Source organism: Arachis ipaensis, chromosome B7 (genome assembly GCF_059453495.1).
Source record: "Arachis ipaensis isolate K30076 ecotype BB chromosome B7, ASM5945349v1, whole genome shotgun sequence".
In the NCBI taxonomy this organism is placed as follows: Eukaryota; Viridiplantae; Streptophyta; class Magnoliopsida; order Fabales; family Fabaceae; genus Arachis; species Arachis ipaensis.
In genome coordinates, this window is record NC_142442.1 from 142,043,505 (window position 1) to 142,070,658 (window position 27,154).

At 38.0% G+C, this 27,154-nt stretch overlaps 4 protein-coding genes, 1 long non-coding RNA gene and 1 other non-coding gene across 20 annotated transcripts; 3 read left to right on the top strand and 3 right to left on the bottom strand.

Annotated features, from left to right (window-relative positions):
- Positions 1–415: 415 nt before the first annotated feature.
- On the top strand, positions 416–2,490 carry LOC107606325 (uncharacterized). 8 transcript variants are annotated; one of them, XM_088492663.1, is made up of 4 exons: positions 437–1,264; positions 1,696–1,807; positions 1,896–2,086; positions 2,204–2,490. In XM_088492663.1, the coding sequence occupies exon 1, from the start codon at positions 677–679 to the stop codon at positions 1,181–1,183; it is 507 nt and encodes a 168-aa protein (XP_088348789.1). In that variant the 5' UTR covers positions 437–676; the 3' UTR covers positions 1,184–1,264; positions 1,696–1,807; positions 1,896–2,086; positions 2,204–2,490. The 8 variants fall into 8 exon arrangements, with proteins under 8 accessions (XP_088348788.1, XP_088348789.1, XP_088348791.1 ...); XM_088492665.1 differs by having other exon boundaries at positions 543–1,268; positions 2,010–2,086; positions 2,204–2,343; XM_088492664.1 differs by having other exon boundaries at positions 543–1,264; positions 2,010–2,086; positions 2,204–2,343.
- Positions 2,491–2,883: 393 nt separating this feature from the next.
- LOC107606323 (uncharacterized) lies at positions 2,884–5,168 on the bottom strand. Of its 2 annotated transcripts, none has more exons than XR_002350605.2 (4): positions 4,657–5,168; positions 3,857–4,532; positions 3,619–3,749; positions 2,884–3,382 (listed from the first exon to the last, which is right to left on the bottom strand). It is a non-coding gene; the product is annotated as an uncharacterized LOC107606323 (transcript). The 2 variants fall into 2 exon arrangements; XR_015892040.1 differs by having other exon boundaries at positions 3,857–4,313; positions 4,657–4,779.
- Positions 5,169–5,668: 500 nt separating this feature from the next.
- LOC107606327 (protein REPRESSOR OF SILENCING 3) lies at positions 5,669–13,685 on the top strand. Its single transcript, XM_088492660.1, has 5 exons — positions 5,669–5,809; positions 6,855–7,079; positions 7,187–7,402; positions 11,751–12,155; positions 12,511–13,685. The coding sequence occupies exons 2-5, from the start codon at positions 6,873–6,875 to the stop codon at positions 13,501–13,503; spliced, it is 1,821 nt and encodes a 606-aa protein (XP_088348786.1). The 5' UTR covers positions 5,669–5,809; positions 6,855–6,872; the 3' UTR covers positions 13,504–13,685.
- A 422-nt stretch (positions 13,686–14,107) lies between these two features.
- LOC148554358 (CRS2-associated factor 1, chloroplastic-like) lies at positions 14,108–21,809 on the bottom strand. 7 transcript variants are annotated; one of them, XM_088492653.1, is made up of 8 exons: positions 21,373–21,799; positions 20,519–20,620; positions 17,726–18,553; positions 17,209–17,336; positions 16,583–16,808; positions 16,357–16,484; positions 15,334–16,232; positions 14,108–14,616 (listed from the first exon to the last, which is right to left on the bottom strand). In XM_088492653.1, coding segments are annotated over exons 2-7 (2,199 nt in total). In that variant the 5' UTR covers positions 20,520–20,620; positions 21,373–21,799; the 3' UTR covers positions 14,108–14,616; positions 15,334–15,344. The 7 variants fall into 7 exon arrangements, with proteins under 7 accessions (XP_088348779.1, XP_088348783.1, XP_088348780.1 ...); XM_088492657.1 differs by having other exon boundaries at positions 21,486–21,768; XM_088492654.1 differs by having other exon boundaries at positions 21,427–21,762.
- A 1,321-nt stretch (positions 21,810–23,130) lies between these two features.
- On the top strand, positions 23,131–24,275 carry LOC107606328 (uncharacterized). Its single transcript, XR_001612647.3, has 2 exons — positions 23,131–23,428; positions 23,817–24,275. It is a non-coding gene; the product is annotated as an uncharacterized LOC107606328 (long non-coding RNA).
- Positions 24,276–25,123: 848 nt separating this feature from the next.
- Positions 25,124–27,050, bottom strand: LOC107607949 (protein PARTING DANCERS-like). Its single transcript, XM_016309840.3, has 6 exons — positions 26,966–27,050; positions 25,810–25,982; positions 25,641–25,729; positions 25,444–25,539; positions 25,248–25,342; positions 25,124–25,173 (listed from the first exon to the last, which is right to left on the bottom strand). Exons 1-6 carry the CDS (start codon positions 27,048–27,050, stop codon positions 25,124–25,126), a joined length of 588 nt encoding a protein of 195 aa, XP_016165326.1.
- Between the last annotated feature and the right edge of the window lie 104 nt (positions 27,051–27,154).

Below are 27,154 nucleotides of genomic sequence, written 5' to 3' on the forward strand. Positions count from 1 at the left end.
TGATTTTTATTTATCACATTGAAGAGGTTTTTTACGTTAAAAATCTTGTTGTGTTAATTTGTCTCTATCTTTTTGTTTATGTGATTTTTTCAGTACTATTTAATATTATTGTGCTGGTGTTATTATTTATTATGAGTGGGTATTTTTATTCCTCTTATTCTTATAAATAGAAAATTGTGTATTTTATTTATATCACATATAACACGGATTACATGAATATAATATATCTTAAATAAAATGGTCAAAATTAAAGGTAACCTAACGTTATTAAGAAATTTAAAACTTAATAATAACAGTGAAAGTATTTAAGATATTAAAGCTCTCCTCTCCTTTTTTTTTCTTTGGTGACACATCGTAACCATTGAGTTCTCCCTTTTTATTTTTTATTTATCTCATACTTTCATTATTATATTTCAATTGAACGCATCATATAATTGAATGATCATGAGAGAAGTTTGCCCTTTCATGCGAACCTAAAGTTCTTCCACTCTAGATTTATATTTATTGCCGTATAAGTAATCCTCAACATCCATCTATATTTCATTGTTAGAATTAGAATTGGTTTGACCTTCCAAAGTAAGTAAACCACGCATCTTACGAGAAAATTGATAAGAACTACCAATAATTGGTCTTGTATGATTAATTCCCAATAGAAGATAGCAATCTACCTTTCTCGATGGTTACCGACGCTGCTTCACTTTCTATGAGAACCTGTGAAGTTGAAACCACAGATGATGTCAGGGGTTCTCCACCTTCTGATAGCACAAAACCAAGTGTTTCTGTGCTGGAAAGTTGTGAGAATTCTATTGATGGCAAGGTAGATCCTTCTACAGATGGGTTGCTAGATAGTTCAAGTGCAGCTGATGAAAGTTTAATTTCAACATCATCTGCATCTTGCACAGAAGGAGTTATGTTACTGTGGGAGCAAGCTGTTGAGAAAGGTAGTGCACTTGTTTTAGATGAAAGATCTTTGGATGCTGACAATGTTTATCAAACCGCAGTGGCTTTTGCCAAATCAGCTCCCCCAGGGCCTGTTTTTAGCCGATCTAGAAAGGTTAGGGTTCAAAATAATGACGAGCAAGAAGATTCAACTTTTGAGAAAAAAGAAGTTACCACTGTTGTAATTGAAGGTAAAAATGGAGAACACTCGAAAGAGTTCCGAAATTCGAAGAAAAGACTTTGATGAGCGACAGAGGAATGTAGTGCCACAGGGAACAACAAGAGTAGATGAATTTGTGAGAATTCTGACATGATACCACCAAAAGTAGGTACTTTGTTGCACAATAAAATTATTATTGTTTTGATATCCAAAATAGTTGACTGTTTTATTTTTGAATGGAATTAAATTATTGTCAAGAAGATATCTAAGTGTGATCCAAGTTTAGACTTGATTCATGACGTTTGATCTATGTAGACTTGGGCAAGGTTTTATTGTTGTTGTTATTATGCTATTGCTGCCCCTTGCCTTATTTTTATTATTTTGAATAATCATAATTCTTATGTTATATCAATGCAATTTTCTTTGCGCATCTAATACATTGGTCTTGGATTTCACATTTAAAAGTTAATGTTGACACACTCAAGGGAAAAAAAATCTCACTCGGACCCTACTCCCTTAGTGGACCCGAGATCTTCCATATGCCAAAGTGTAACTTAAACATAAAATGACTCTATTACCCTAATGACTTTTGACAGTGTCCTAGCTGCAAATGGGGCTAATTAGTTTAGGAAGTCCAGAGATATGGATGGAAAATATCCTTGTGTTTGGCTACGGTTCCAGCAACTCTAATGTTTCTAGTTCTTGGAGGTACATTTTGTAAGAAATTATATTATGTCTCTAGTGTTGTGTGTTTCATTTTATAGGATTAATAAATATATCAATTAATTAAATGAAGGAAAGCTTGTTAGTAGATATTTGAAAGTAACTAACTTGATGGAAGTTAGTTTTATGAGAAACAAAACCAGAATTCCTCTTCCTGCCAATGAAGTTCCTCTTCTTCTTTCACAAGTCTTGACGAAGAAATAAAGAAAGGGCAAAGGAATAGACAAGTGAATTCTCAATATGAACTCCAATCAATGGATCAGGGTTAGTAACTCTATCTATTCCTATTTGTGAGAATAATGAATTTCAAGATTCTTATGACATGAATGGTAGTTTTAGAATGTAACGTTGACACTATTAAATTTGGATATATTTGTACAGAGACACCTAACAGCCTTGCGGAACCAGGCAAACTTGAAGAGGCAAGATGGGTGCTAGGGAGAGTTAGAGCCAAGAGGCATCGAGATTATGGAAGCCAAATTTCATGCTAGGCTCTTCTGTTTGTTAGTTCTTATTTGGAAGCCTTTAGCAATATTTGAGTTGCAGAGAGACCTAATACTATTTTTCATTGGTTGCCTTGTGATTTGAGAGGCCTGAAATTTCATAAACAATATCATATTAATAATGCACATTTTTTTTATATGCTACATTAGGTATATGGCCATCATCCCTTTCATCCAATTAAAGTGATTATTACATGTTTTATCATAAAAACTAGGGCAAATTACACTCCTTGAGGTTTGCTGAAATTTTTTACAATACCCTCGACTTGTCCAAGTGACGTTGATCTCCCTCAAGGGAAGGTTAGTGCTATATTTTACACAGGAGAAATGTTATACGCACCACTTTTGTATATACCTTCCACTTTTGGTATTAAAAATGATCGATAGAAAATGAAAGAAGATAAAAAAAATTGTCTTTTATACCATAAAAGGAAGGTGTACAGAAGGTGGTGTTAGGTGTAGACATCATTTCTCTCCCCTAATCGTAAGGACTTGTACACTTGTCTAGATGTGTGTGTGAAGCGCCTCGCTTTGAGTATGATCAATCCTAACTAATTATCTCGGTCAAAATTTTGAATTGATAAATGCTTGTTGCTTAAAACATTTTCCAAAAGGAGGTCAATTAAAAGAATGAACTTATTGACATTAACTTGTTGAAAAACATTACATAAATAGTAATCAAAGAAATGACAGTCTGAAACAGAAGCTCACCCAGTCATGACAAGCAACAAGAAAATGGTCTGCTCCCCCAGTTCTGTTCCAGAATCGATATCTTCCTGCGATTAAATGCACGTACCTCTCTAGGTATTGCTCCATCTGCTTACCATTAAGCTTTTGTTCAGCAAGAATAATTCTTAGCTTTTGTGAACTGAATGGCAGGTAAAACAAATGAGCTCTGCGAGGATCCTTCTCTACGAACCGTTTATTTCCCTCCATCAGTTTCATAAACCAACCTTCGGATGCATATAGTCCCCTCGTCCTTGGCTAGTGAAATATAGGCTTATCTCCTTCTCTGTAGACGTAAACTTTGAGCCTGCGTTCCATCAGTGCATAACTCCTGAAGAACAGATGTAGAGAAATGCTTCAACCATCAATTATCTACTGGAAGAAGAATGGTGAAATCTAGTTGACATGTGCATATTTCAAATTTGAAGCACTAAAATACAAAGGACTTGCTGAATTAATCAACGTTATCAAAGTTGCAGAATGATAACAATGATAAAAATGGAACAAGAATAATTCACAACTCAATGCTATATATCTATCTAGCACATTTAACTATTATGATCATACCTTGAGAACTTGGCAACATCCCGGAAAATAGGTGGATGAAGCCCAGAAGGATTTGATACGACACGGCCATTTTCGATCTCCAGTTTTGCTGATAAGAGTTCACGATCAGGACGAGAAGACCACCTAGGTCTCTGTCATCAATGATCAATCAATACACAATATGCAACAATTAGGAGTCCATACATACATATTCCATAATGTCTCATCTTTTTTTTACCACAAAGCTGAAACTCCATACCATATAAGAAGAGTTAAAACTCTGAAGCAATAAGGAGTTCATCCGAGTCAATGAAGTACTCAAATTGGACAAAGGAACTTTCGATAGAGGTGACTTCTCATTTTGAGCTTTCATTTCCCCCCTTTGCATTCCACTGCCATTTGAAGATTTTCTTGCAGTGATTAAGGTGCCCAAATCTTCATCCAGAAATGTTATGCCCTTTGAAGGAACCCCTAGTGGTGAAGCATTATATCTGTATTCTACAGGATCATGTGCATAGTTTGGTCTTTCATGAATGAAACCTTTCTGAATTGCATCTTCACTATTTTTCCCTCCATAACTGCTATCTAGGGTCTCTCCAATGCTCAAATTCCCATCCACATTAGACTCCAACTCATAGTCCAAATCTACTCCATTCCCCATATCCTTAGCTGGCAGAGCTACTGAGAGCTTCTCCGAATCTAACAGAGAATGTAATCTCCAAGAGGGAAGTGCAAAACATTAGAAAACAACTACTATTGCAACCAACACACCAACAAATAAGAACCGCATAGTAGCAATATGGTACAATCTCCGATCTAGAATAGACATAACACCCATTTTCATGCCTCAAAACTCAATTCATCATCACTTCAAAGTTCAAACTAAACATTCATCCTTACAGCAATCTTAAACTCCTGTTCCAATATCCCAAAAACTAGAAAAAAGTTTAAAAAATAAAAAATAAAAATATAAGCATGGTATCCCAACAACAGTTCTCACTTCTTAAAACTAGAAAAATTAAGAAAGAAATTAACTTTATCATGAATTAAAACATATACCTTTGCTCCAGCAACCAACTAAGCTTCACACTACTCTATTCACTTGCAAGGAGAACGCATAAGAATCAAACTGAAGTTACTATAAAATGCTCTCATTCTTGAAGTTAATTACGTTCATACCACTGTCCAAAAACTATACAAAAAAAAATTGCCTTTTTGTGTGTTGGCGATGGAGGAAAAAAGAAAATAGAAAACCCCAAAACGACGTCGCTTCGTAATTCCGAAAATGCCCTTCATCCTTCGGTTTATCGGTTAGGAGAGTTATGTTTCACTGTTTTGAGCAATATTCTGAAAACTGGACCGAACATGTCAGTTCGACCGGTCTAATTATGAACCGGCAGTAATTACGGTCCGATTTGTCTTCTAAAACCGTTTCTCTAAAAATCGGAGGAGAATCGTCGAACCGGCCGGTTGAATCGGACAGAGAACCAACCGGTTTAAAAGAAACGGCGTCGTTTTTGCCAAATTTGCTCCTCCGTTTCTTTCTCCCTTTCTCCCTCCGTTTCTATCATTCACAGAAACTCCGCCAAAAAACCCTAGCACTGTAAGCCTACACCACCGCCGCCGCAAGGAGGGGCATACTGCCGCCGTCCGTCCGTCTATCTAGCTTCCCTCGTGCTCCAAGTCTTCAACCCCCGTTCGTTGTCACCGATCGCAGCTGCTTCCACGAGCTCGGCGTCCGCCGTTGGTTGCCGTTAACGTTCGCGTCTTCGTTCAGCCGTCGTCTTCGTTCGCGTTCTTCGCCGTTCAAGTTTGCTTGGCGTTCACCGTTCGCGTTCACCGTTCGGGTTCGCGTTCGTCTGGAAGCCATGTTGCCCTGCTTCAAACTCTGCGACCAACCCGCGCGCTTCACCTAGCCGTCGAACTGCTCTCTTTTGTCGCCGCCGTGAGTTCCCTAAACCCACCACCAGACAATACACTCACACAACAACAATACTCTGCGTGAACCAAACACCCCCCCTCCCCCCTCTTCCCCCAATCATTCATTCATTTAATCATTTGTCACTATACTCCCTGTACTGGAGATTGGAGAACTCTGAAGCGGAGGAACCCTAGCCCTCCATAGTCGCCGCCGTTCCCAGGTCGTCGAACCCTAACCCAGTAACTCGGCAGGTACTCTTCATCTTCGCTGGCTTCTCGGCACCGAACCCAGGTTAGTGGCTCGTCTTCATCTTCGGTCTTCTTCTTCAATTTTTGTTCCATTTTTTCTTCAATTCTTCTTCGGTCTTGGTTTGAACTTTGAAGTTTGGTTCTTCAATTCTTCTTCTTCGGTCTTCCGTCTTGGTTTCCAGTTTGGTATTCCCTTGTATTTGCTGGTGGTTAATGGTGGAAATTTTACAAATTTGCAAATTTGTATGTATGATTCTGATTGCTCTGTCTTGTATTCACTATACTCTGATTGCTCTGTTAGTCAGTAATACTTACTCTGTTAATCTGTTTTAGTGTTTTAGTCAGTAATACTTACTCTGATGGCTCTGATAGTGTTTTACTGGTTTACCAGTTGCTGATGGCTCCTAATTTGTTTGTTGCAATATTGTTGAATGCTGTAGGCTGATGGCTCTTAATTTTTTTGTTCAAATTTACTGATGGCTTTGTTTGTAGTTGCTGGTTTTGCTGGGTGAAGGTTTAGTGTTTTGGAATGTTTCATAACGTGCTAATGTTTGTAATTGCTGGCTTTGTTTGTAATTGCTGGGTGAAGGTTTAGTGTTTTGTGATTATTGGTTAATGTTTTGGTTTAGTGCTCTCTCTTTTCCAGATTCCCCTTTTCCCTGTATTTCTGCATGTTGCTGAATTGGTAATTAATAAATTTGCCTTTTTGCTGTAAATCGGGACTTTACTAGGATTTGTTAAATTTGTTGCTGTAACTTGAATTTGTTGCTGAATTTGTTGCTTCCCAGTCACAGAATCAGAACAGAATGCTCAGTCAGTGCTTGATTGATTGGCTTTGCTCACAGATTGTATTTGATGATAAATTTTAAATTTTAAATTTGCACTGCCTATGTTACTGATTCACTGTTCTTTTAGTGCTTTTTGTTGTTGTTAATCATTGTGATGAGCTTTGTTAAAATTTGCACTGCCTATATTGTTAATTAAGAAAAAAATTGCCGCTTCTAATTGTTACTCTTGGAGGCACAAAACATTGTCGAACCAACTTAATAGCATTCCTATATCACCGTATTATTGTTAATTGAGTGCAGGCTAACGATCCTTAGGGCATGGAGGGGCAACAGAACAAGACGGTGAGAATATTTGTCGGTGGATTGGGGGAATCAGTAACTAAACAAGACCTACACAGTTTGTTCAGCTCTTTCGGCAATGTCGAAGCAGTCGAAACAATCCGAACCAAAGGTCGCAGTTTCGCCTATCTTGACTTCCTTCCTTTTCCCACCGATGACAAATCTCTTTCCAGGCTTTTTAGCAAGGTTAGTTTTTTCTCTTTTTTTTTTAGTTAAAACTTCATTAAATTCAATTGATTATAACAATATGCATTTTCTGTTAAAAACTAAAAAAAAAAAAATTGTCTTGGCAGTATAATGGTTGTGTTTGGAAGGGTGAGAAGTTGAAGCTTGAGAAGGCTAAAGAACATTATCTAGTGCGGTTGAAACGAGAATGGGATGAAGATGCTATGTCTAAGATTGAGCATGTTAGTGACAAACCAGTCACTACTGATAAGTTAGAGGAAAAGCCCACAAAAGAGAGTTTAAAGACAAAGCAGCTCCACATTTACTTCCCGAGGTTAAGAAAGGTGACATACTAATGTAACATACCTTTATTTATTCATTTAGTCGACACAAGTATGTATTCATTGGTCATTGACGTTGTTAAAAGCCAATATCCAATGAGTCTGGATGGATCAAGCTCCTCTAAATTGAGGATGTTGGTAAAGTTACAAATTAAGATAGTGGGGTTCACATAAGTTAGAAGTTACAAATTCAGTGGTGATTAAACCTTCACTTTATCACTTTACTAATCTCATTTTAGAGGATCTTTTTTCAGTTTGGGAACCCTACGTTGAATGAACTCCATCTACAAATATGTTCACTGGTTGTGTTTCAACATGTTTTTTGGATGTTGAACCGTGACCTTTAAAGGCGTTTGTGTTTTGAATAACCTTTAAACTGTGAAGCTAAAAGGTGTGGATGCCAGTCTTTGGTGTGTATCTAGTGTGGCTATGGCTTTGTAGAATGCCATTTTTGCGTATGAAAGTGGTATAACATGGGAAATATTATGTGAAATACTGTAGAGCTTTGTCATGGATTCATGTCTTAATATTTTTGGTTTTTTTTTTCAATGTCAAGAATTAAGCTCACAATATTATTGGTACAGTTATTTCGGTAATGAATGACACTAAGAAATGATCTGAACTGTTAGCTGTCTCCATTTCTATGAGGCCATACTGTAAACATTTATTATGACATGTTTTAAAGGTTTTGGCATTTGGCAGGAATAACAAGGCCAACATTTGTGGGAGTGTCTAATTATGCTGTTCTCAGATGGTCTGTTTGTTTGAAGTGTGTCATCTTAGATTTTTTAGGATTATTCTTTTCTTTTACATATCTTATAGGTAATTTTGTGCTTTTGGTGTCTTGTTTTTGTTCTGTGATGTATATGTGTTTTTTCGGGACTGTCCCTGTATAATATGTAGAGACTTCAGGGAATGTTTGCAACATTTGAAGCCTTGAAGACTCGTTGTTGCCTTCTAGGTACTTTCATGAGAAGAGAGAGAAAAAAAGAGAAGGGGGGGGGGGGGAGGGTTTGTATATATTTTTATATCATTGTTTTAAATGGTTTTCATTTATATTCCTCCTCTATTCTGTTAAAATTTCTGTTCATGTAATACATGTTAGGTTTAACATCTTATCACGTAATAAGGTTTAAAATGGTCAAGAATTTGAGATTAAGAACCTAAGTTGTAATGCACCTTATAAGAAAGGGGTTAAGTACTGAAATCGTCCCTAAGGTCTGGGGTGAAAATCAAAATCATCCCCGACCTTTTTTTGTTATTAAAATCATCCTCAACGTTTAAAAACGCTTTAAAATCATCCTTTTTACCAATTTTATTTTTTTTATTACCAAACTACCCCTCATTAAAAAAATTAAAAAATAAAATAAATAAAATTATAAAATAAAATAAATATAAATTAAATTAAAAAAAGGGAAAGAGGGAAAGAAAGGGATACAGAGAGAAACGGGGGGAGAGAAAGAAGGGGGTGGGGCGCGAGAAGGGGGGTGGGGGGAGGGGGAGGGAAGGGAAGCCGGGGGACGGCGGCTGCCAGGCACGGCGCCTCCTCCGCCTCGGCCTTGGCTCGCATCTTCTTCTCCCGCTCCTGCTCGCGACTCCAACGGCGGCGGCAAGGACGGATTCGATGGTCAGATCCGGCGAAGCTGGCGGCAAGGATGCGATGGTGGCAGTGCGGCTTTTCTGCAGCGACGGTGGCCACCCCTCCGCCTCGGCCTTGGCTCGCATCTTCTTCTCCCGCTTCTGCTCGCGACTCCAACGGCGGTGGCAAGGACTGGTTCGATGGCCAGATCCGGCGAAGCTGGCGGCAAGGATGCGACGGTGACAGTGCGGCTTCTCTGCAGCGACGGTGACCACTCCTGCGCCTGGTGCGACGACGTCTAGGGACGGCGACCAAGCCGCCTGTGATCTGCCACTGTTCTTCTTCTTCTTCTTCTGCCACTGTTCTTTTTGTTGTAGAATTTCCAAATTTTTTGTGAATTGTTGCTGAGTTTTGATTATTGCTGAGTTTTGATTATTGTTGTTGCTGAATTTGTTGATTATTGTTGCTGAGTTTTGATTGATTATTCTGATTTTTTGAGTTATAATTTTCTGAGTTATGATTTTCTGAGGTGGGGGTGGTGGTGGGTTCTGGGGGAAGGGGTTACGGGAGTGGGGTGAGGGGATTACGGGATAGTGAGGGGAGTGGGCTGAAGGGAGTGGGCTGAGGGGGTGAGGGGTGAGGGGTGAGGGGTGGGGGGTCGGGAGGGTGAGTGAGAGGGAGTTACGGGAAGGGGGATGGGGGAGGGGGAGGGGTGAGGGTTGAGGGGTGGGGGGGGGGGGTGAGGGAGTGGGCAGAGGGGGGAGGCGAGAGTGAGTGAGGGAGGAGGGAGGGGGGAGGGCGGAGGGCGGAGGGGGAGGGTTGAGGGGTGGGAGGGGAGGGGGGTTGTTTTAATTTTTTAATATTATTTTTAATTATTTTTATTAATAATGAAGGGTAATATGGGAAAAAAATAAAATTGAAGTGAAAAAGGACGATTTTATAACGTTTTGTAACGTTGAGGATGATTTTAATAACAAAAAAAGGTCGGGGACGATTTTGATTTTCACCCCAGACCTTAGGGACGATTTCAGTACTTAACCCTATAAGAAAGTATGCAGCTGAAGATATAAGATGTGAAGAAAAAGGTAAATGGGTTAAGGAAAATGTGGGGCAGGTTTAGAGCTTATTTGGGTGAGCTTTTAAGAAAAGATCTTTTTTTGAGTTATCTTTTTTTAAAAGATCTTATGGAAAAGTAAAAGTAATTTTATGTTTGGGTATCTCATGTAAAAAGGTCTTTTTATCAATCAATTATGTTTGGGTATAACAATATAAAAGTACTTTTTTGTTTATTTATTACATGAAAAACATCTTTTTTTAAGGAAAAAATATCTTTTAAAAAAAGATGTAAATTACAGCTTCTCAAAAAAGATTTTTTTTTTATTTTACTAGTGCTTTTACTTTTACTACTAGAAATTTGCCAAACACGTTAAAAAATAAAAAAAGATATTTTTTCATTGAAAAAAGATCTTTTTTTAACAAAATAATGGCGCTCAAATATGCACTTAGAAGAATGATCTGGTGGGGGCAGGGTCAGCGTAACTGACTTGCTGACTCAGCAGAAGGGTGTGTGTGAGGTGCTGTGGAGAATATGCAGCATGGATAGGGCACATTTGTAGGAATATGTGTGTCATTTGGAGGTAGGCTATCATTTAAGCAACAAAAGTTCGGATAAATAAGAACTAACAAACAGAAGAGCCTAGCATGAATGTAGCAAAAATGTGAAATTCACTAATCTATCTCTCTTAATTTCTAAGCCAGATACCTCAAATGTTTACGTGCCTTGCACCATGTACAAGCAAGGCATCAAATCCTATCCCACATGGCTTGCTTGTTGGAATGTCTGTCATAGCCAAATGTGTCAATGCCAATCAATAAGAATTGCTCTGAGCCTCTAGGATACACCCAACACTCGCCAAAGATACTAAACAATGCATTCCAAAGAAAGCAAGCCACTGGATAATGTAAAATGAAAAAAAGTGATATTGATTCAGAATTCAACCTGAACATAGCACACATCTGGAGGATTATCCATATATGGCCTTTCAAACCTGAGAAAGGTCATTGTTATCCTTGGATGTGAACAATACACCTTTTTTCCTTCTTTTCTTTTTATCATGTAACATTGAAGACCAAGAAGCTATTTCAGCAAAATTAAAGAAGAATCTGCAGAAATGCACACACCAGAAAAAAGAAAAAAGAACTCGTGTGCAAATGATAAAAAACATGAGAAACTCTAATTTGGCCATAGCATAACATATAAGATACATTGCCTTTGTTTACTGTCTTTGTTTCTCCTCTGTTCCAACTGCGACAAAACACAGGCTGAGACAGAGAGAAGGGATGAATGAGGCTGCAACAGAGGAAGAAGAACCTAATTGGGTTACCCAAGTTGTTTGTCTTTGACCTGACTACCCACCATATTTTGATTATGGCCTCAACACCACGGAAAGAAAAGCACTCCGCACCAGAAGCTCCATTGCATCCGGCTCCTGCTCTCCTCTGCCTCAATCATGTGCTATATACCCCTACAATTGCTAAGCCTGCATGCTTCTATTGCTAAATTTTGGCTCAATTTGTATGTTTTTTAAATTTTTTGGATTTTTTTTGTTGATATTTAATTTAAGACTTCCATTTATCTGTGATATATAAGTGTGTAACAGTTTTATTATGTAGAATGCATTCTTGCCTTTCCCTTATATTCGGTCATGTAAAGAAACGTTAATGCTTAATCATATGGTTCAATTTTCACATGCAACATCTGTACTTATGCAGGTAAAATCTATACCATTCACTGGAACTGGAAAGCACAAATACAGTTTCCAGAATATTAAAGTTCCTCTTCTCCCTGTGCATTTCTGTGATTGCAAGGAACATTGTAGTCCTTCTGGCACAGAAAGGGGAAAACTACATATTGAAAGGGCAACAGAAATTGGAGGAATGAATGATGAAGAAATTAACATAATGAATGTCGTGATGAACAAACTACTTGGAAAAGAAAATGTTTTCGAAAAGAAGAATCTTGAAACAGAGGATTCCTTTGAATCACCTGCACATCCTGATGACTCTGAAGTAGGTAGTTCAACAGATGAAGATGATCTCATTATTAACGTGAACACACAGAAAAATAAATCGTCCATAATAGGGAGTGAGAAACTTCAAATGATCTTGGAAAATCAGGTTAATTTTCATTGCTGTCATTATTATTATTATTATTATTATTATTATTATTATTATTATTATTCAATAGGGCTTACTAGCAAATGGATTCTCTCAATTTTTTTTCCCTCAATTGTTTGGTAAAGTGTGATCTCTCACGTTACATTAAGTGGGACCAAGAAAAAAATATGTGAGAAAAGATATTGAATGATAAGAGATCACACTTTACCAAACAATTAAGAGAAAAAAATTGAGAGGATCCACTCCCCTTACGAAAGAAACCGGTTAAGTTATCTCTTATTGTATCACTCCTTATTTTTTTTTATCAAAGAATAGATTTATTTATATTGTTTCTAATTGCTGTTTGGATATTCAGGACTCATGGTCCAATAAATCAAAAATTGGTAAGGAAGAAAATGACAAGAGTGAGTCTGATGTGCATAAAGGGCATAAGAGCAATCCCAACAATAAGAGAAAATCACTTCGCAAATCGGAAAGGGAAAGCATTGGACATGTGTCTACTACTGCTAAAGGAAAGAATAATGTGCAGACCCTTCCAGATGAGGTAGAATCTGGAGTGCAACCTGTTGAGTCAGAAGATGATTTTGGCAAACCGTCTAAAGTTTCATGGTCTCAGAAATCATCATGGAAAGAACTACTTGGTAATGGAGGTAATACTGCTTTCAATGGCACTCTCATATTTCCTACAGAACAAGAAAGACCTGATAGTCCATCCCAATCCATATCTTTAAACGACAAAACTGAAAACATGGAAGGGCATGAACACCTAGGGAGTGAACCCACCGATACAGAATCGACAAAGGAGCTCACTGAAGATAATCATACCAACACATCAGCATTAAGAAAGCATGCTGAATCTCAGCCTGCTGACAACAATGTGAAGTTGAAGAAGACCGGTCGAGGTGCATCATGGCGACGGAAGCAATCATGGACACAACTGGTTGCTGGAGACAACAGTTCATTTAGCATTTCACAGATTTTGGCAGGCATTACATTCTCAGAGCCAATGGCCAAGGGGTCTACCGTGGACCCTGCAAATTCCAACAATCCCAAGCATAATAATGTAGGTAAGGATGCCATTAATGAAGTTGTTACTAGTGATGGGTGTATACCGGAAAAGAGTCAACATGATGGTGGTGGTGCCAATGATACTGCATATGAGGAAAAGAGTGAGACAAGAGAAAAGGAAGGATCGTCTGAAGAAACAGTACAAAAAGAGAGATCCACTGCGAGGGTTGAAGTAGGCGAAACTTGCACATTCATGAGAAGTTGTTCTTCTTTGAAAGAGTGGGCGAAGGCTAAAGCTGCTTTAAGTGGATCACTCAAAAGGAAACGTCCCAACTCCTGAGAACCAGTAAAGAAGCATAAATAACACTGTCGTGTATTTTTAATTTGTTGTTTTTCTTGGCTTATGCATAGCAAAATGAGGGAAATTAATTTTCAGATACTGCAAAATGATTGATTTCTGTTTGATTGGACAATGCTGTAGGGACTGCTTAACAACGTGCTATTTTTAAAATTTTCTGAAAATTTTATGGCGCACAATTCAAAGAGATTGTATTACCTGTACAAGTCTTTCTACATGTTCTGCAGTACACATTTTTGTTGGAGAGCATACAAATTTCGGAGCATAGCATATAAAGTTTTGAAGTATAGCAGACAAATTTGCACGTAACACAAACTTATCAATATAGCACACAAATTTTTGCACGTAACAAATTTTTGAACTATAGCACACAAATTTTCGAAGCGCAGCATACAAATTTTTGCTGCACCAAAATTTAAGTGTGTGTATTTTTTTTATTGAGTTCTTTTACACATTTATTTTCTCTCTTTTTTTCTTCATGGTGTGTAAACCAATCACCATTTATTGCAAGCCAATGTTACATTACAAGTTCCATTTTCCAACAGACACACACAAAAGGATACTACTATTGACAAACTTATCGATATAGTACACAACTTTTTGCAAATATTACACAAATTTTCAAACCATAGCACACAAATTGTCAAAGCACAGCACACAAATTTTTGTTGCACCAAAATTTATGTGTATATTCTTTTATTGATTTTTATTACACATTTATTTTTTCTTCTTTCTCTTTTTCTTCATGGTGTATAAACCGATCACCATTCATTGCAAGCCAATATTACATTACAGGTTCTATTTTTCAAAAAAAAAAAAAACCACAAACACACACATAAAAAGGTGCTGATGACACTCTTTTAAAGTATGTCATCATAGCTCATGGCTATTAACTTTGATGTGCAGTTCCAACATTTCTTGGTGGTTATGGTCCACAGAAAGTGTGACACGACAATCTCTGAGTGCACTCAACACATCTCCTTTGTGTTCATGGAATGTTGCCCTTAGAAGCAAGAGGTGCAAATCAGATTTGAATGCAATGGCTCTTGAAAAGTTCAGCGATCGCCTTGTCTTTCTTGCAGTTGTCCATCAACACTGTAAACAAACCATACCACATTACATGTGTAAATCAAGCAAAGTGAAACAACACACACCCCTTCATTTTTACAGCACACACATAATCGAAGCTAATAGTTTGGTAACTCACACTAATTTGACAGATATCATTAAACAAATTCTGGTTTATCATAGCACACAAATATTTAAGCGGAGCACAAATTTTTGTTCAGCATAGCACAAAAATTCACACATATAGCACAAAAACCAAAATCATAGAATAACACTAATTTTCTAAACAACTCAATTTAAAAAAAAACTAAGATCATCATAAATAACCATAATCAAGAAAAAAACATATACAATAGCACACAAATAATCGAAGTTAATAGCCTGGTAACTCACACTAATTTGTCATAAATCATTAAAAAATTTCTAGTTTATTACAGCATACAAATATTTAAGCATAGTATACATTTTTGTTCAACATAGCACACAAATTCATACATATAGTATACAAATATTGAGTATAAAAAAATAATATAAAAGACATTCGTGCCTTTTTAATTTCACTCAATAAAAAAGATACATCCAATTCACAAAGAAAAAGATACATCAAACGTTGTGAATCAAGTCTAAACTTGGATCACACTTAGATATCTTTTTGACGATAATTTAATTCCATTCAAAAATAAAACAGTCAACTATTTTGGATATCAAAACAATAATAATTTTATTGTGCAACAAAGTACCTACTTTTGGTGGTATCATGTCAGAAGTTTCACAAGTTCATCTACTCTTGTTCCCTGTGGCACTACATTCCTCTGTCGCTCATCAAAATCTTTTCTTCGAATTTCGGAACTCTTCTGAGTGTTCTCCATTTTACCTTCAATCACAACAGTGGTAACTTCTTTTTTCTCCAAAGTTGAATCTTCTTGCTCGTCATTATTTTGAACCCTAACCTTTCTAGATCGGCTAAAAACAGGCCCTGGGGGAGCTGATTTGGCAAAAGCCACTGCGGTTTGATAAACATTGTCAGCATCCAAAGATCTGTCATCTAAAACAAGTGCACTACCTTTCTCAACAGCTTGCTCCCACAGTAACATAACTCCTTCTGTGCAAGATGCAGATGATATTGAAATTAAACTTTCATCAGCTGCACTTGAACTATCTAGCAACCCATCTGTAGAAGGATCTAACTTGCCATCAATAGAATTCTCACAACTTTCCAGCACAGAAACACTTGATTTTGTGCTATCAGAAGGTGGAGAACCCCTGACATCATCTGTGGTTTCAACTTCACAGGTTCCCATAGAAAGTGAAGCAGCATCGGTAACCATCGAGAAAGGTGGATTGCTATCTTCTATAGGGTAAGGCACCTCAGCTTGAGAGAAACTCACATCATCTGAACTCGAAGAAATACTAGTGTCATAAGATTCACTACTTCGATGCTCTAATGAATTCTCCTGTAAAGACATTTCAGACAATTCTGGGGCATCTGAAGTCGGTGTATTGGAATTGTCACTGTCAACATCAATTTTATTGGCTTCATTGTAATCATCTTCGAGACCTGAGAAAGAGGACTTCCACTTTTTCCCCCTCCACATAAGTATGTGTTCATTCTCAAATGAGAGCAATATGCATGGAACAAGATCCTACAGTCAAGAAACAAAATTGGAAGAAAAATGTTACTTATTATCCTATATCACCAACGAAAAAAGGGCAAAAAAAAAAAAATCTTCAATGTTGTTTGCAAGATATAGGAGAAAATGGCTATACCCTTAGTTTTCCTCCAATCCTTCGATAATCACTTTCATTTAGTCCTTGACAATTTATTCGCACTAGTTCACACTCTTCAAAAGCCTCTCTGACATTTGCTACAAGGTCACAGTAAACACCATTTTTTGCTGTATATAAAGATAGAAGTTAGTCTCACATGGTCAGCAAAAAAAGAGCAAAAACTTGCTTTCTTGTTAAATTGTAATGAAAATCTGAAAGATTCTACCTAGCTTGAATATCGGTTCCAAGTTCCTTCCCTTCCGACGAAATTCAGTTGCTTCTTCTAGTGTTAGGCCTTCTGGAACTCGCTTAACCAACCTAGGATATACTGGAGATACAGGTTTCCACAGCATCAGAGGAAAACGTTGGCGTGTTCTATAGTTGTAGTTTCTGCCCCGGAAGAGGTATACCGTACCACTTTTCCTATGAATGATTTTTCCCCCAGTCCTTTCCTACGAAACCAGACAAAGACCATAAGTAATGAAAAACAATTAATTTCTTTATTGAGGAATGTCAGAGGACATGGTCAACTCAGAAAAGTAAGATCAGCGAAGGCATCGTAAAGAAAAGAAAAACAAAAGTTAAAAATTTATATCCTTGAGAGAAGCCAAAGAAAATGTCATCGGAAACCGTAGCCCCCCACCCCAAAACAAAAGATGCATGAACTATATTCTCCTTTACCATTTAAATTGCATAGCAGGATGAACAAATAAACGAATGTTTTAACCCAAAAGCAAATACACATCGACCACACAAGATGAGGTTTTACTTCCAAAACACAAGCACAGATTTGAGGTCATTATGAATTGATATCAGTGAAAAGTGGGACAGTTGAGAGCAGAAAAAACCAACCTCTAACTGTTGGCACACATTATCCATGTCGACGGTGCACACTCCTTTGCACTTTATCTTGCACACTCTCCGTCGTTTCCAAAGAGCATGTATATTCTCCAACATGTTATGTGTCAAACCATCTCTACCTGAAAAACACCCAACACAGAGAGTGCGTAGGAAAAAGGTAAATTTTCCATGAAATTCACATAACACTACCCAGAGTAATCAAATTTGCACAAACATTCACATACACACCCTGATCCACCATAACCTTTCCAATTGGGCCAAATTTTGCATATCTTATCTTATTGATTAACCCTTAATTTTGTTGGGGCAAAAGGATATTTCAATTATCAACAAAAGGAACACACTTTTCATTACCTTAGAAAACTCCCAAGTACAAACTAACTAGATATTTTCGAGCAAAGTCTAACTTCTGCCTCACATCAATTAACTAGATATCTTTAACTCTCAAATATGTAAAAAATAATAATAAAAAAAAATTAAAGAAAAAATTCAAAACAAGCAAAAGTACCAATATTGAGCTGGCGGGCAGATTTGACGGTGCCGGCAACCAACGCATTGATCTCTTCCTTCGTCAATGGCTCCCCCAACAACTCTTCCTTCCACTGCACGTGTTTCGGGCCCGATCCAGGTAAAAAGGGCCCGGGCTTCTGGACGGGCTTCACCCCCTTCTTGTCTGCCGGCGGCAGAACGAACGAGTCGAATTCCCTCAACTTCTTCTTGCTCGTCGGCAGCGGTGCCCGTCCGGTCCATGGCCGCAGCATCGTCGCTGGTCCGAACGGCACGTACGATGGCTCCCGAATCTTCACCGGCTTCGCTGCTGGCGTTTCCGTGTAGCTGTACCGAAACTCGAACGGTGCGCCTTCGACCACGTAGGAGACTCCGTCGTCACCGATTCTCACGTTTGCTGGCGCCAATTGAGTCCTGCTTGGATTCGAATTCGGGGTGCTGGAAAACCTAACCGCCGCATGAGAATCCCGCGGGGGCTCCGCCGGCGGTTTGGAGTACTTCGATTTCCTGCCGGGGATGGAAGGCCTCGACGGAGCGGAGGGCGTCCCGGCGGATTTGAAGGTTTTAACAGTGGCGCTGGAAACGGCAGAAGTCTCGGCGGTTCCGGCGATTTTGTCGGCAGAGTCGAAGCGGCGCGTGCGGCGTATCTCATCCTCGATTTCCTGCTGGGTTCGCCGGCGCTCGTTGAACTTGGCGGCATTGGCGTTGTTCCAACGAGAGAATCTGACCTCTGTTGATATTTGGGTCGGTTCATGGGTCGGATACGGGTCGATAATTGGCGCGGAAATTGGGAACCGTATTGGCAGCTTGACGGTTAGAGCCATTTTCACTGATCCAAAAGTGAAGTGAACTCTCAGAAAACTGGATTGGTCATCGAACCGCTCATTACTGGTTCACTAATTCATTGGTTCAACTGGTTCAACCGGTTCAACCGAAAAAACCGGTTCAACCATGGTTCAACCGGAAAAACTGTTTTATAATAAATACCTGATTCTATAAAAATTCAATGAATAAAGCAACTGGTTCTAAACACTCTTCTACTGCATTTTTTTACTTCAAAGGGGGATCATAAACAACTAGTTCTATGAATAAACAAACTACAATGATATGCAATGCCAAAAATAGGCCAATGATAAAATAATAAAGGGTTTCTCTCTTCAATTCTATGTTCAAGCTTGTAGCATACCAGAATCAACAGAATAATACCGTTAAAATAGTCTTTCTTCTTAATTCTTATATACCTCAAAGAATTTCCTACAAAATGAAAATTGAACACAATACACAGCTTTAAAACAAAAACAAAACAACACTCAGAAATCAATCACCTCTTCTAAACTCAGCCTTAAAACAAAACAGAACAACATTCAGAGTATGAGCATTAATCACAAAAAATTGATTTCTGAAACAACAAAAACAGCAGAACAACATTCAGAGTTTGAGCATTGATCACAAAATATTGATTTATGAAACAAAACAAAAACAGAAGAACAACATTCAGAGTTTGAGCATTGATAACAAAAAATTGATTTCTGAAACAAAACAAACACGGCAAAACCAACAGAACAACATTTAGAGTTTGAGCATTGATCACAAAAAATTAATTTCTGAAACAAAATAAACAATCAACAAAACAATGAAAACAGAATTTTTTTTTCCTTCAGAAGAAGAAAACAATGAAAACATGAAGCATATAATAAATCAATGATCACCAATATCCAGCAAGAATCTCAAAGACAACAAATACACAACAAAAATTTAGCAAATAAACAAGAACAAGACCTAAATAGAAAATCCAACAAATTAAATCACAGAAACCTACAATTTAGCAAATTAAAACAACAGCAGCCCAACAATTTAGCAAATTATCAACTTAACAGGTTCAAGAACAGAAAATCACAAAAAATAAAATAAAATAAAATAAAAATAACAGAAGAACAACAGAACAACAACACAAGAACAATTAGCAAATTAACAAGTTCACACTAACCGTTAAAATTTACCAGAAGAACACTAATGCAAGTGGAATCATCATGCTAATATGTTTTCTACAAAGATGCTATTTGTGCAGCTAAAATTTCCTAATTACTAAGATCCAATTATTCTAATTTCACATGCAATCAACTTACTAAGTTTCTAAAAGCTAGAAATGATAAAACCAACCCGAAATATGGTTAAAGCATTTCATCAAACATGTTGAGTGCGGTAAACTTGAAACGAAATAAGAGAATTCAAAGCTTAGTATCAATGTGATCAAGGTTTTGAAAACCGGACCGGTCATTGAACCGCTCTAATCACTGGATCACTGGTTTATTGTCTAACCGGTCTAACCGTGGTTCAACCGGAAAAACCGTTCCTTAATAAAATAATAAATAAATTATAAATAAACATCATAAAGTATCTTTCAAATTTAAAACCCTATATAAAATATCACCAACTAAATGTAATTAATCATCAAAATACTCAAATTTACAGCAAATATGTTGACATTTAACATAATTATACTTTCTTTAAAAATAGTTGGATTGAATTGCAGTGCACAAGTTAAAAATAGAGAATATAGCCTTAATGTAGCTAAGTCAAAAAGTAAAACAAAACAGGATTCTTACGCTTGTAGGCTTCAATATAATCATTACCATACAGAAGAACTTTCTTCAAGGGATTTATGGCAACCAAAATTGTACAAGATATGATTAACAAGGTTAAATTTAAAGAACACTTTCCAGTTGTCTCACTGAGTCCAGCTAGATGAAACAAACATCACTGTGTACTATGGTAATTCTAGATCAAATCTTACTTTTCCATCAGGCAGTAAAACAACAGACTCAGTTCCAGAAGATGTTATTATCTTCACCAGCTCCCAATTCCCATTTGAAAGTTGAAGCCAACACTAAACCTTCTGAAACAATGAACTTCAGAAGTAAGGGAAAGAAATAGAAAATTCTAAACTATCCATGTCTTACTAATAATGAGAACAGAAAAACTCAATCTCTTGAACTCAATAATTACATCAGTTATTCAACTAAATAATTGCATCAGTTATCATAAACTGATTTCAAAGCCTAGAAGTAGAGTGAAATTAAAAACATGAGGCATATAATCAATCAAAAGATCAATTGCAAATTTTTAACAAGAACAGCGGTTAAGAACAATGAAATTAATAAATCATTCACGAAATTAAAAACAGCAGCAGCATTCAGCAACAAACACTTAGCATTCAGCACAAACAGCATTCAGCAAGAAGACCATATCTGAACTCAACAATCAGCATTCAGCAACAAACATTACAAAACATTAACCAATAATCACACTAAACCTCCAACCAGCAATGACAAAATAGCAACAAACATTAGTACATAAACACTCCAAAATAGTGATGACACTAAACCTGCATCCAGCAACCAGCAATTACAAAACAGCAACATTATCAAACATTACAAAACATTACATACAAATTTGAACAAAAATTCCAGAAATTAAAAAGAACAAGAAGAACAAAGCATTCAAAAATTAAACAGAGCCATCACTTATCAGTAAATAGAGCAAATTAAAAGGAAGAAGCGAATGCGAAGCAAAATTAAACAAACCCATCAGTAACCAGAAACAACATTAAACAGAGCCATCACTCATCACTCATCAGTAACCACTAACCATGGCAAAATTAAAAGGAAGGAGCGGATGCGAAGCAAAATTAAACAAACTAACAGAGCCAGGGATGGGGGCAAGGAGAAGGAGAGAAGGGGGCAAGGGGCTCTCAGCGCTACCGAAGCTTTGTTTCTTTTTTCTGGGTTGTAAACGAAACGGCGACGAGACGACGGCGAGCTGCTCCAAGGCTTGAACAAAGAGGCCAGGGATGGGGATGACGTGCCGCGCTAGAATAGAGGTCCTGGGTTTTGGCTCGGGAAAGGGGGAAGGAGGAACCCACGGAGGCGCCGACAACCACGCACGGCGGTAGTAGAATCATTGAGGAGGAGGCTAGGGTTTTGGTTTGTCAGTATTGTGAACTTTGCTTTAGAAAGGGATGAGATGAGTGTGGCATTCACGAATGAGAGAGGGGTGTTGGGGGAAGGAGGTGACCGGGTGAGAGTGACGCGTTGCTTTTCCTTTTTTTTCTTTTTTCCAAAAAACTCCAAACGGCGTCGTTTTTAAGGAACCGGTCGGTTTCCGGTTCGGTCCAACCGGCCGGTTTTTGACCGGTTCAACGGTTTTTAAACGGTTCTTGACAGAGCGGTTATAGATAGCGGACCGGATTGTTTTTGTTGTCGGTTCCCGGTTGAACCGGTTCGACCGGCCAGTCCGGTCCGGTTTTCAGAACATTGAATGTGATAGAGAAGAGAACATAACTATTGTATACTTTAATTCAGTCTATGAAAAAAATCCAAACCACTGCCAAATCAAATAGTTACTTATCGTAATAGAAATAAGAAGTTGCAGAGTTTCAAGCAGAGTATTGGTGTTGTGTGAGTGTATTGTCTGGTGGTGGGTTTAGGGAACTCACGGCAGCGACAAAAGAGAGCAGTTCGACGGCTAGTTGAAGCGCGCGGGTTGGTCGCAGAGTTTGAAGCAGGGCAACGTGGCTTCCAGACGAAGGCGAACCTGAACGGTGAACGGCGAGTGAACGCGAACGGTGAACGCCGAGCAAACTTGAACGGCGAAGAACGCGAACGAAGACGACGGCTGAACGAAGACGCGAACGTTAACGGCAACCAACGGCGGCGGAAGCGCAGCTGAGCAGACAAAGACGACGGACGCCGAGCTCGAGGAAGCAGCTGCGATCGGTGACAACGAATGGGGGTTGAAGACTTGGAGCACGAGGGAAGCTAGATAGACGGACGGACGGCGGCAGTATGCCACTCCTTGCGGCGGCGGTGGTGTAGGCTTACAGTGCTAGGGTTTTTTGGCTGAGTTTCTGTGAAGGAAAGAAACGGAGGGAGAAAGGGAGAAAGAAACGGAGGAGCTTTAGAACCAAGAGTGAAAGTAAGTAAATTGGCAAAAACGACGCCGTTTCTTTTAAACCGGTTGGTTCTCTGTCCGGTTCAATCGGCCGATTTCCGGTTTTTAGAGAAACCGTTTTAGAGGACAAATCGGACCGTAATTACTGCCGGTTCACGATTAGACCGGTCAAACCGGTAATCCGGTCCAGTTTTCAGAATATTGCTCAAAACCATGGTTCTAAAAATCGAACCGAACTGGCCGGTTCAACCAAATTAACCGGAAATCAGTTACCTAGCCGGTCCGGATAAGGTCAAAAATCGTTTGGCAAAAAACCGGTCAAAAAACCGGTCGAACCAGCGGTTAACCGGTGAACCGAAAGAACTGTCCGGTTTTTTTACGGTTTTTGGTTTGAAAATAAAAATGCTAAACGGCGTCGTTTTGGGAGTTTAAAAAAAAAAAAAAGGGGGCTAAACGCCTAAACGAGTAAACGAAGCCCTAAATCCCTAATGTTCACAGAAATCACCCAGATCCCAGAACTCCAGAAGCCAGAAGAGAAGAAGAATCACTGAAAAAGCAGTTCACCACCCACAGTTCCACCGCCATCGCCACCGCATCCCGCAGCGACAGCAGCGACAGCGTTGAGCACGGCAACCACCACCGCGTCCTGTTTCGTCGCCGAACTCGCCCCCTGTTGCGTCGTCGCCGAGCTCGCCTCCTGTTGCGTCGTCGCCGAGCTCGCCTCCTCTTCCGTCGTCGCCGTTACTCGCCGCCGGTGATACTCTGTTATTCACTTGTTCTATTATTCCTCCTTGCTGCTTCATGATTTGTGGTTTTTGATTTGCTGAGGTTATTTGAATTTTTTTGCTGCTTCATGGTTTTGTGGTTTTTGATTTGCTGAGGTTATTTGAATTTGTTTGCTGCTTCATGGTTTTGGGTTTTGATTTTCTGAGGTTATTTGAATTTGTTTGCTGCTTCATAGTTTTGTGGTTTTTGATTTGCTGAGGTTATTTGAATTTGTTTGCTGCTTCAAGGTTTTGGGTTTTGATTTTCTGAGGTTATTTGAATTTGTTTGCTGCTTCATGATTTTGGTTGCTGAATTATTTATTTGTTCATGGTTTTCTGAAATTATTTTCTGGCCTTTGATTTTCTGATTGTTACAGATGGAACAATCACAAAGTAACCCACAGCCACAAGATAATGCTGAGAAGTGATTGAGCAATCTGGAGCAGTTCTTGCAGGCGATCACGCCCTCTGTGCCTGCTCAGTATCTTTCTATGGTTAGTTTTCAGTAACTAGCTGGCAAGTTTTGGCTGGAATTTTTAATAGTTGTGGCTGGGTTAGGGAAGAAATCGTTTCTTTAACTAAGTTATGTAATTTATTGTAGTATTGTCATTGTTTGTAACGGATAGATTTAATGGCTGGTGTGACAATAAGGAGTAACATTTTGAAGGTCTGAATAGGATCAATGAATAGAAAGGAGAAGTGAGTTTCTCATCCATAAAGAAGTAAGCTAGTAAATGATTATTTGGTATTTGATTATTGACAGATTTCCATTGTTTACAAGTCATATGACAGATTTCCTTTATTTTAATGTGGTTTACGGATTTGATTCTCCTTCATTGTTTTTGTTTTTAGCCATTTGCTTGTCTTTCCTCTTTTGATTGTGAATTGAATATTGCAGAGGATCATGATGAGAGTATACCCTTGTATTAAACAAGAATGAGAGTGTTGTTCAATATTAAGTTTTCTATTTTTCTAGAATTAAACATGATCATGATGGATTGAAATTTTTATTGAATTTGTATATTTAAAATTGTATATTGAATTTTCAATAATTATATTATATATTTAATGAAACCGGTTCAACCCCGGTTGGACCCCGGTTGAACCATTGAACCATTAAACCTGTCACCTGACCGATTCAATGACCGGTCCAGTTCTCGCAACCTTGCTCAAAACAGTGAAACATAACTCTCCTAACCGATAAACCGAAGGGTGAAGGGCATTTTCGGAATTACGAAGCGACGTCCTTTTGGGGTTTTCTATTTTCTGTTTTTCTCCATCGCCAACACACAAAAGGCAATTTTTTTTGTATAGTTTTTGGACAGTGGTATGAACGTAATTAACTTCAAGAATGAGAGTATTTTATAGTAACTTCAGTTTGATTCTTATGCGTTCTCTTTGCAAGTGAATTGAGTAGTGTGAACTGTGAAGCTTAGTTGGTTGCTGGAGCAAAGGTATATGTTTTAATTCATCATAAAGTTAATTTCTTTCTTAATTTTTCTAGTTTTAAACTTTTTTCTAGTTTTTGGGGATATTGGAACAGGAGTTTAAGATTGCTGTAAGGATGAATGTTTAGTTTGAACTTTGAAGTGATGATGAATTGAGTTTTGGGGCATGAAAATGGGTGTTATGTCTATTCTAGATCGGAGATTGTAGCATATTGCTACTATGCGGTTCTTATTTGTCAACTGACCTCAGCTTTCAGTTTCTCTCCAATATTCTGCTGCTTGTATACTGCAATTATTTTGAAGATAAGAAATATGAATTGGAACAACACATCATAGTTGGTATCAAGTTTCAGTTTCTACCTCCAGATGAATGAGCTATTTTTACCATCTTTTCAAACCCCATCTCTATGTCCTGAACTGGAACAAACGTAGGCTTGCCAATCACCATCTCAAATCTATTGGTGAAACATAAACATGGATCTTGCTTTCTCACTATTGAAGTTGTACATAGCAAATGATCAATTAGAACAAAATAAAAGTAACGTATTTAACTCACTTGAAGTATGACTGAATAAATGAATCGATTTGCTGTTTAGCTGGGAGTGTGATGATAACATAAAAGCGTGCAAATTGTGTTCTCAATTTCTGAACTCTGCAGGAGAAGATTTGAACCTGACATACAACTCGAAAAGCTCTTTATTCAATAGATGACAAAGTCCCAACTAAAGACTTGAAAATCAACAGCTCAGTTACCTGCTGAAGATCAGAGATACATTGTTGCAATCCCAGTTAGTCACAAAAACAAAGGCTACAGACAAACCCCCACAATTGAAAATGAAGTCCTACAAATAAGCTTCTCGAAGTTCAGTAGAGAGCAAGTATTTGAAATAAACATTAAGAGGACACAGAATCTGTCAATTACTGGAGCAATAGGGACAAAGTTAAGGCGAAAAGAATTTGCAGAGAGGAAACTGGAGATAAAGTTGATAACAGATGGATGTTCCCCTTTCCATGCATTTCTCATCAAACAGACTCCCCCTGGGCCTGCAGCAATCCATAATTGCAGCCTCATTATAAAGTGTTGGATGCAATTTCCTGTGATTAAACATTTAAGCACGAAAAATAAATATAAAAACAAACATGCGATGCTATAATTGCCTGCATCAAGCTGTAATTACTCAGTACAGGGTTAAGACAGTGCAATAGTGCATACTTAAGAAGCTAAAACAAATAGATAATGATCGGAATTCAGAAGCATTATAATATACTTTTTAATCTACAGTTGCAGGTTAACAAGCAGCTCTACCAGTACATATTATGGAGCATTCTCTTGAAAACGCCATTAGTTACCTAAAATATTCTCATACGCCACAAATCAATCCATGCTATAGCTAGATTTGTTACACCATAATTAATTTATGATAGTTACGAATTGTTTGTTTCATACAAGCTAGTTAGGCAGTTATTAAGGGAAGTTAAACTTGTCACTCCCTTATTCCCATGGATTCTGTGGTTACAAACCAGATTCTGATTATTCAATGAATTGTAGTGCTGATTTAATCAAAATCTTACTTCAAAAAATGTTTATGGTATTCGAACTGTGAAAAAAGATCAATGAATAAAAGCAATAGATTCCTAAAACACGAAATTCAAATTGATTTTGAAATTTTCTTCTGCCGATACACTATGAAGTTGTTCCTACACCGAAATCAGATCAAACCAAAAAGTAGAGAAAGAGAATCGCATGAGCCTACTCTTCTCGTTTCATCTTGCTATTAGTAAATCAAAGCCTTATTATTACTAATTTTACTACTGTATCAACTAGCATTAGATCGATTCCATGTCCTCTATTTATAGGATTCGTAACGCTAACAAACGGAATCCAACCAAAACAAAACAAGATTAGTTTTCTCGCGGAACAAACATAATCGCTAAGGAAAACAAAAAAAAAAAATAACTAATATTCAATAGAAAATTAAAATAAAATAAAATCGATAAGCAAAGAGCATTCGTTCTGGAAACGAAATTGTGACTGTAACGGTGTTTTTCAGGTGATTAAGAAATCAAAAGATCGGTACCAGATAATGTGGCATGCGATGGAGCTGAAGTACTTGAATCACTGAGGTGCATATCCATGAGAACTGAGAACTGAGAACTGAGCATCAGAAATGAGAAGAAAGAAGAAGCGGTTTGCTAGACGGATCTCGAACTCAAAGTTCGTTCTCTTTCGGTATTGCAGAGAACCAATAACGGAAATAGAAGATGGA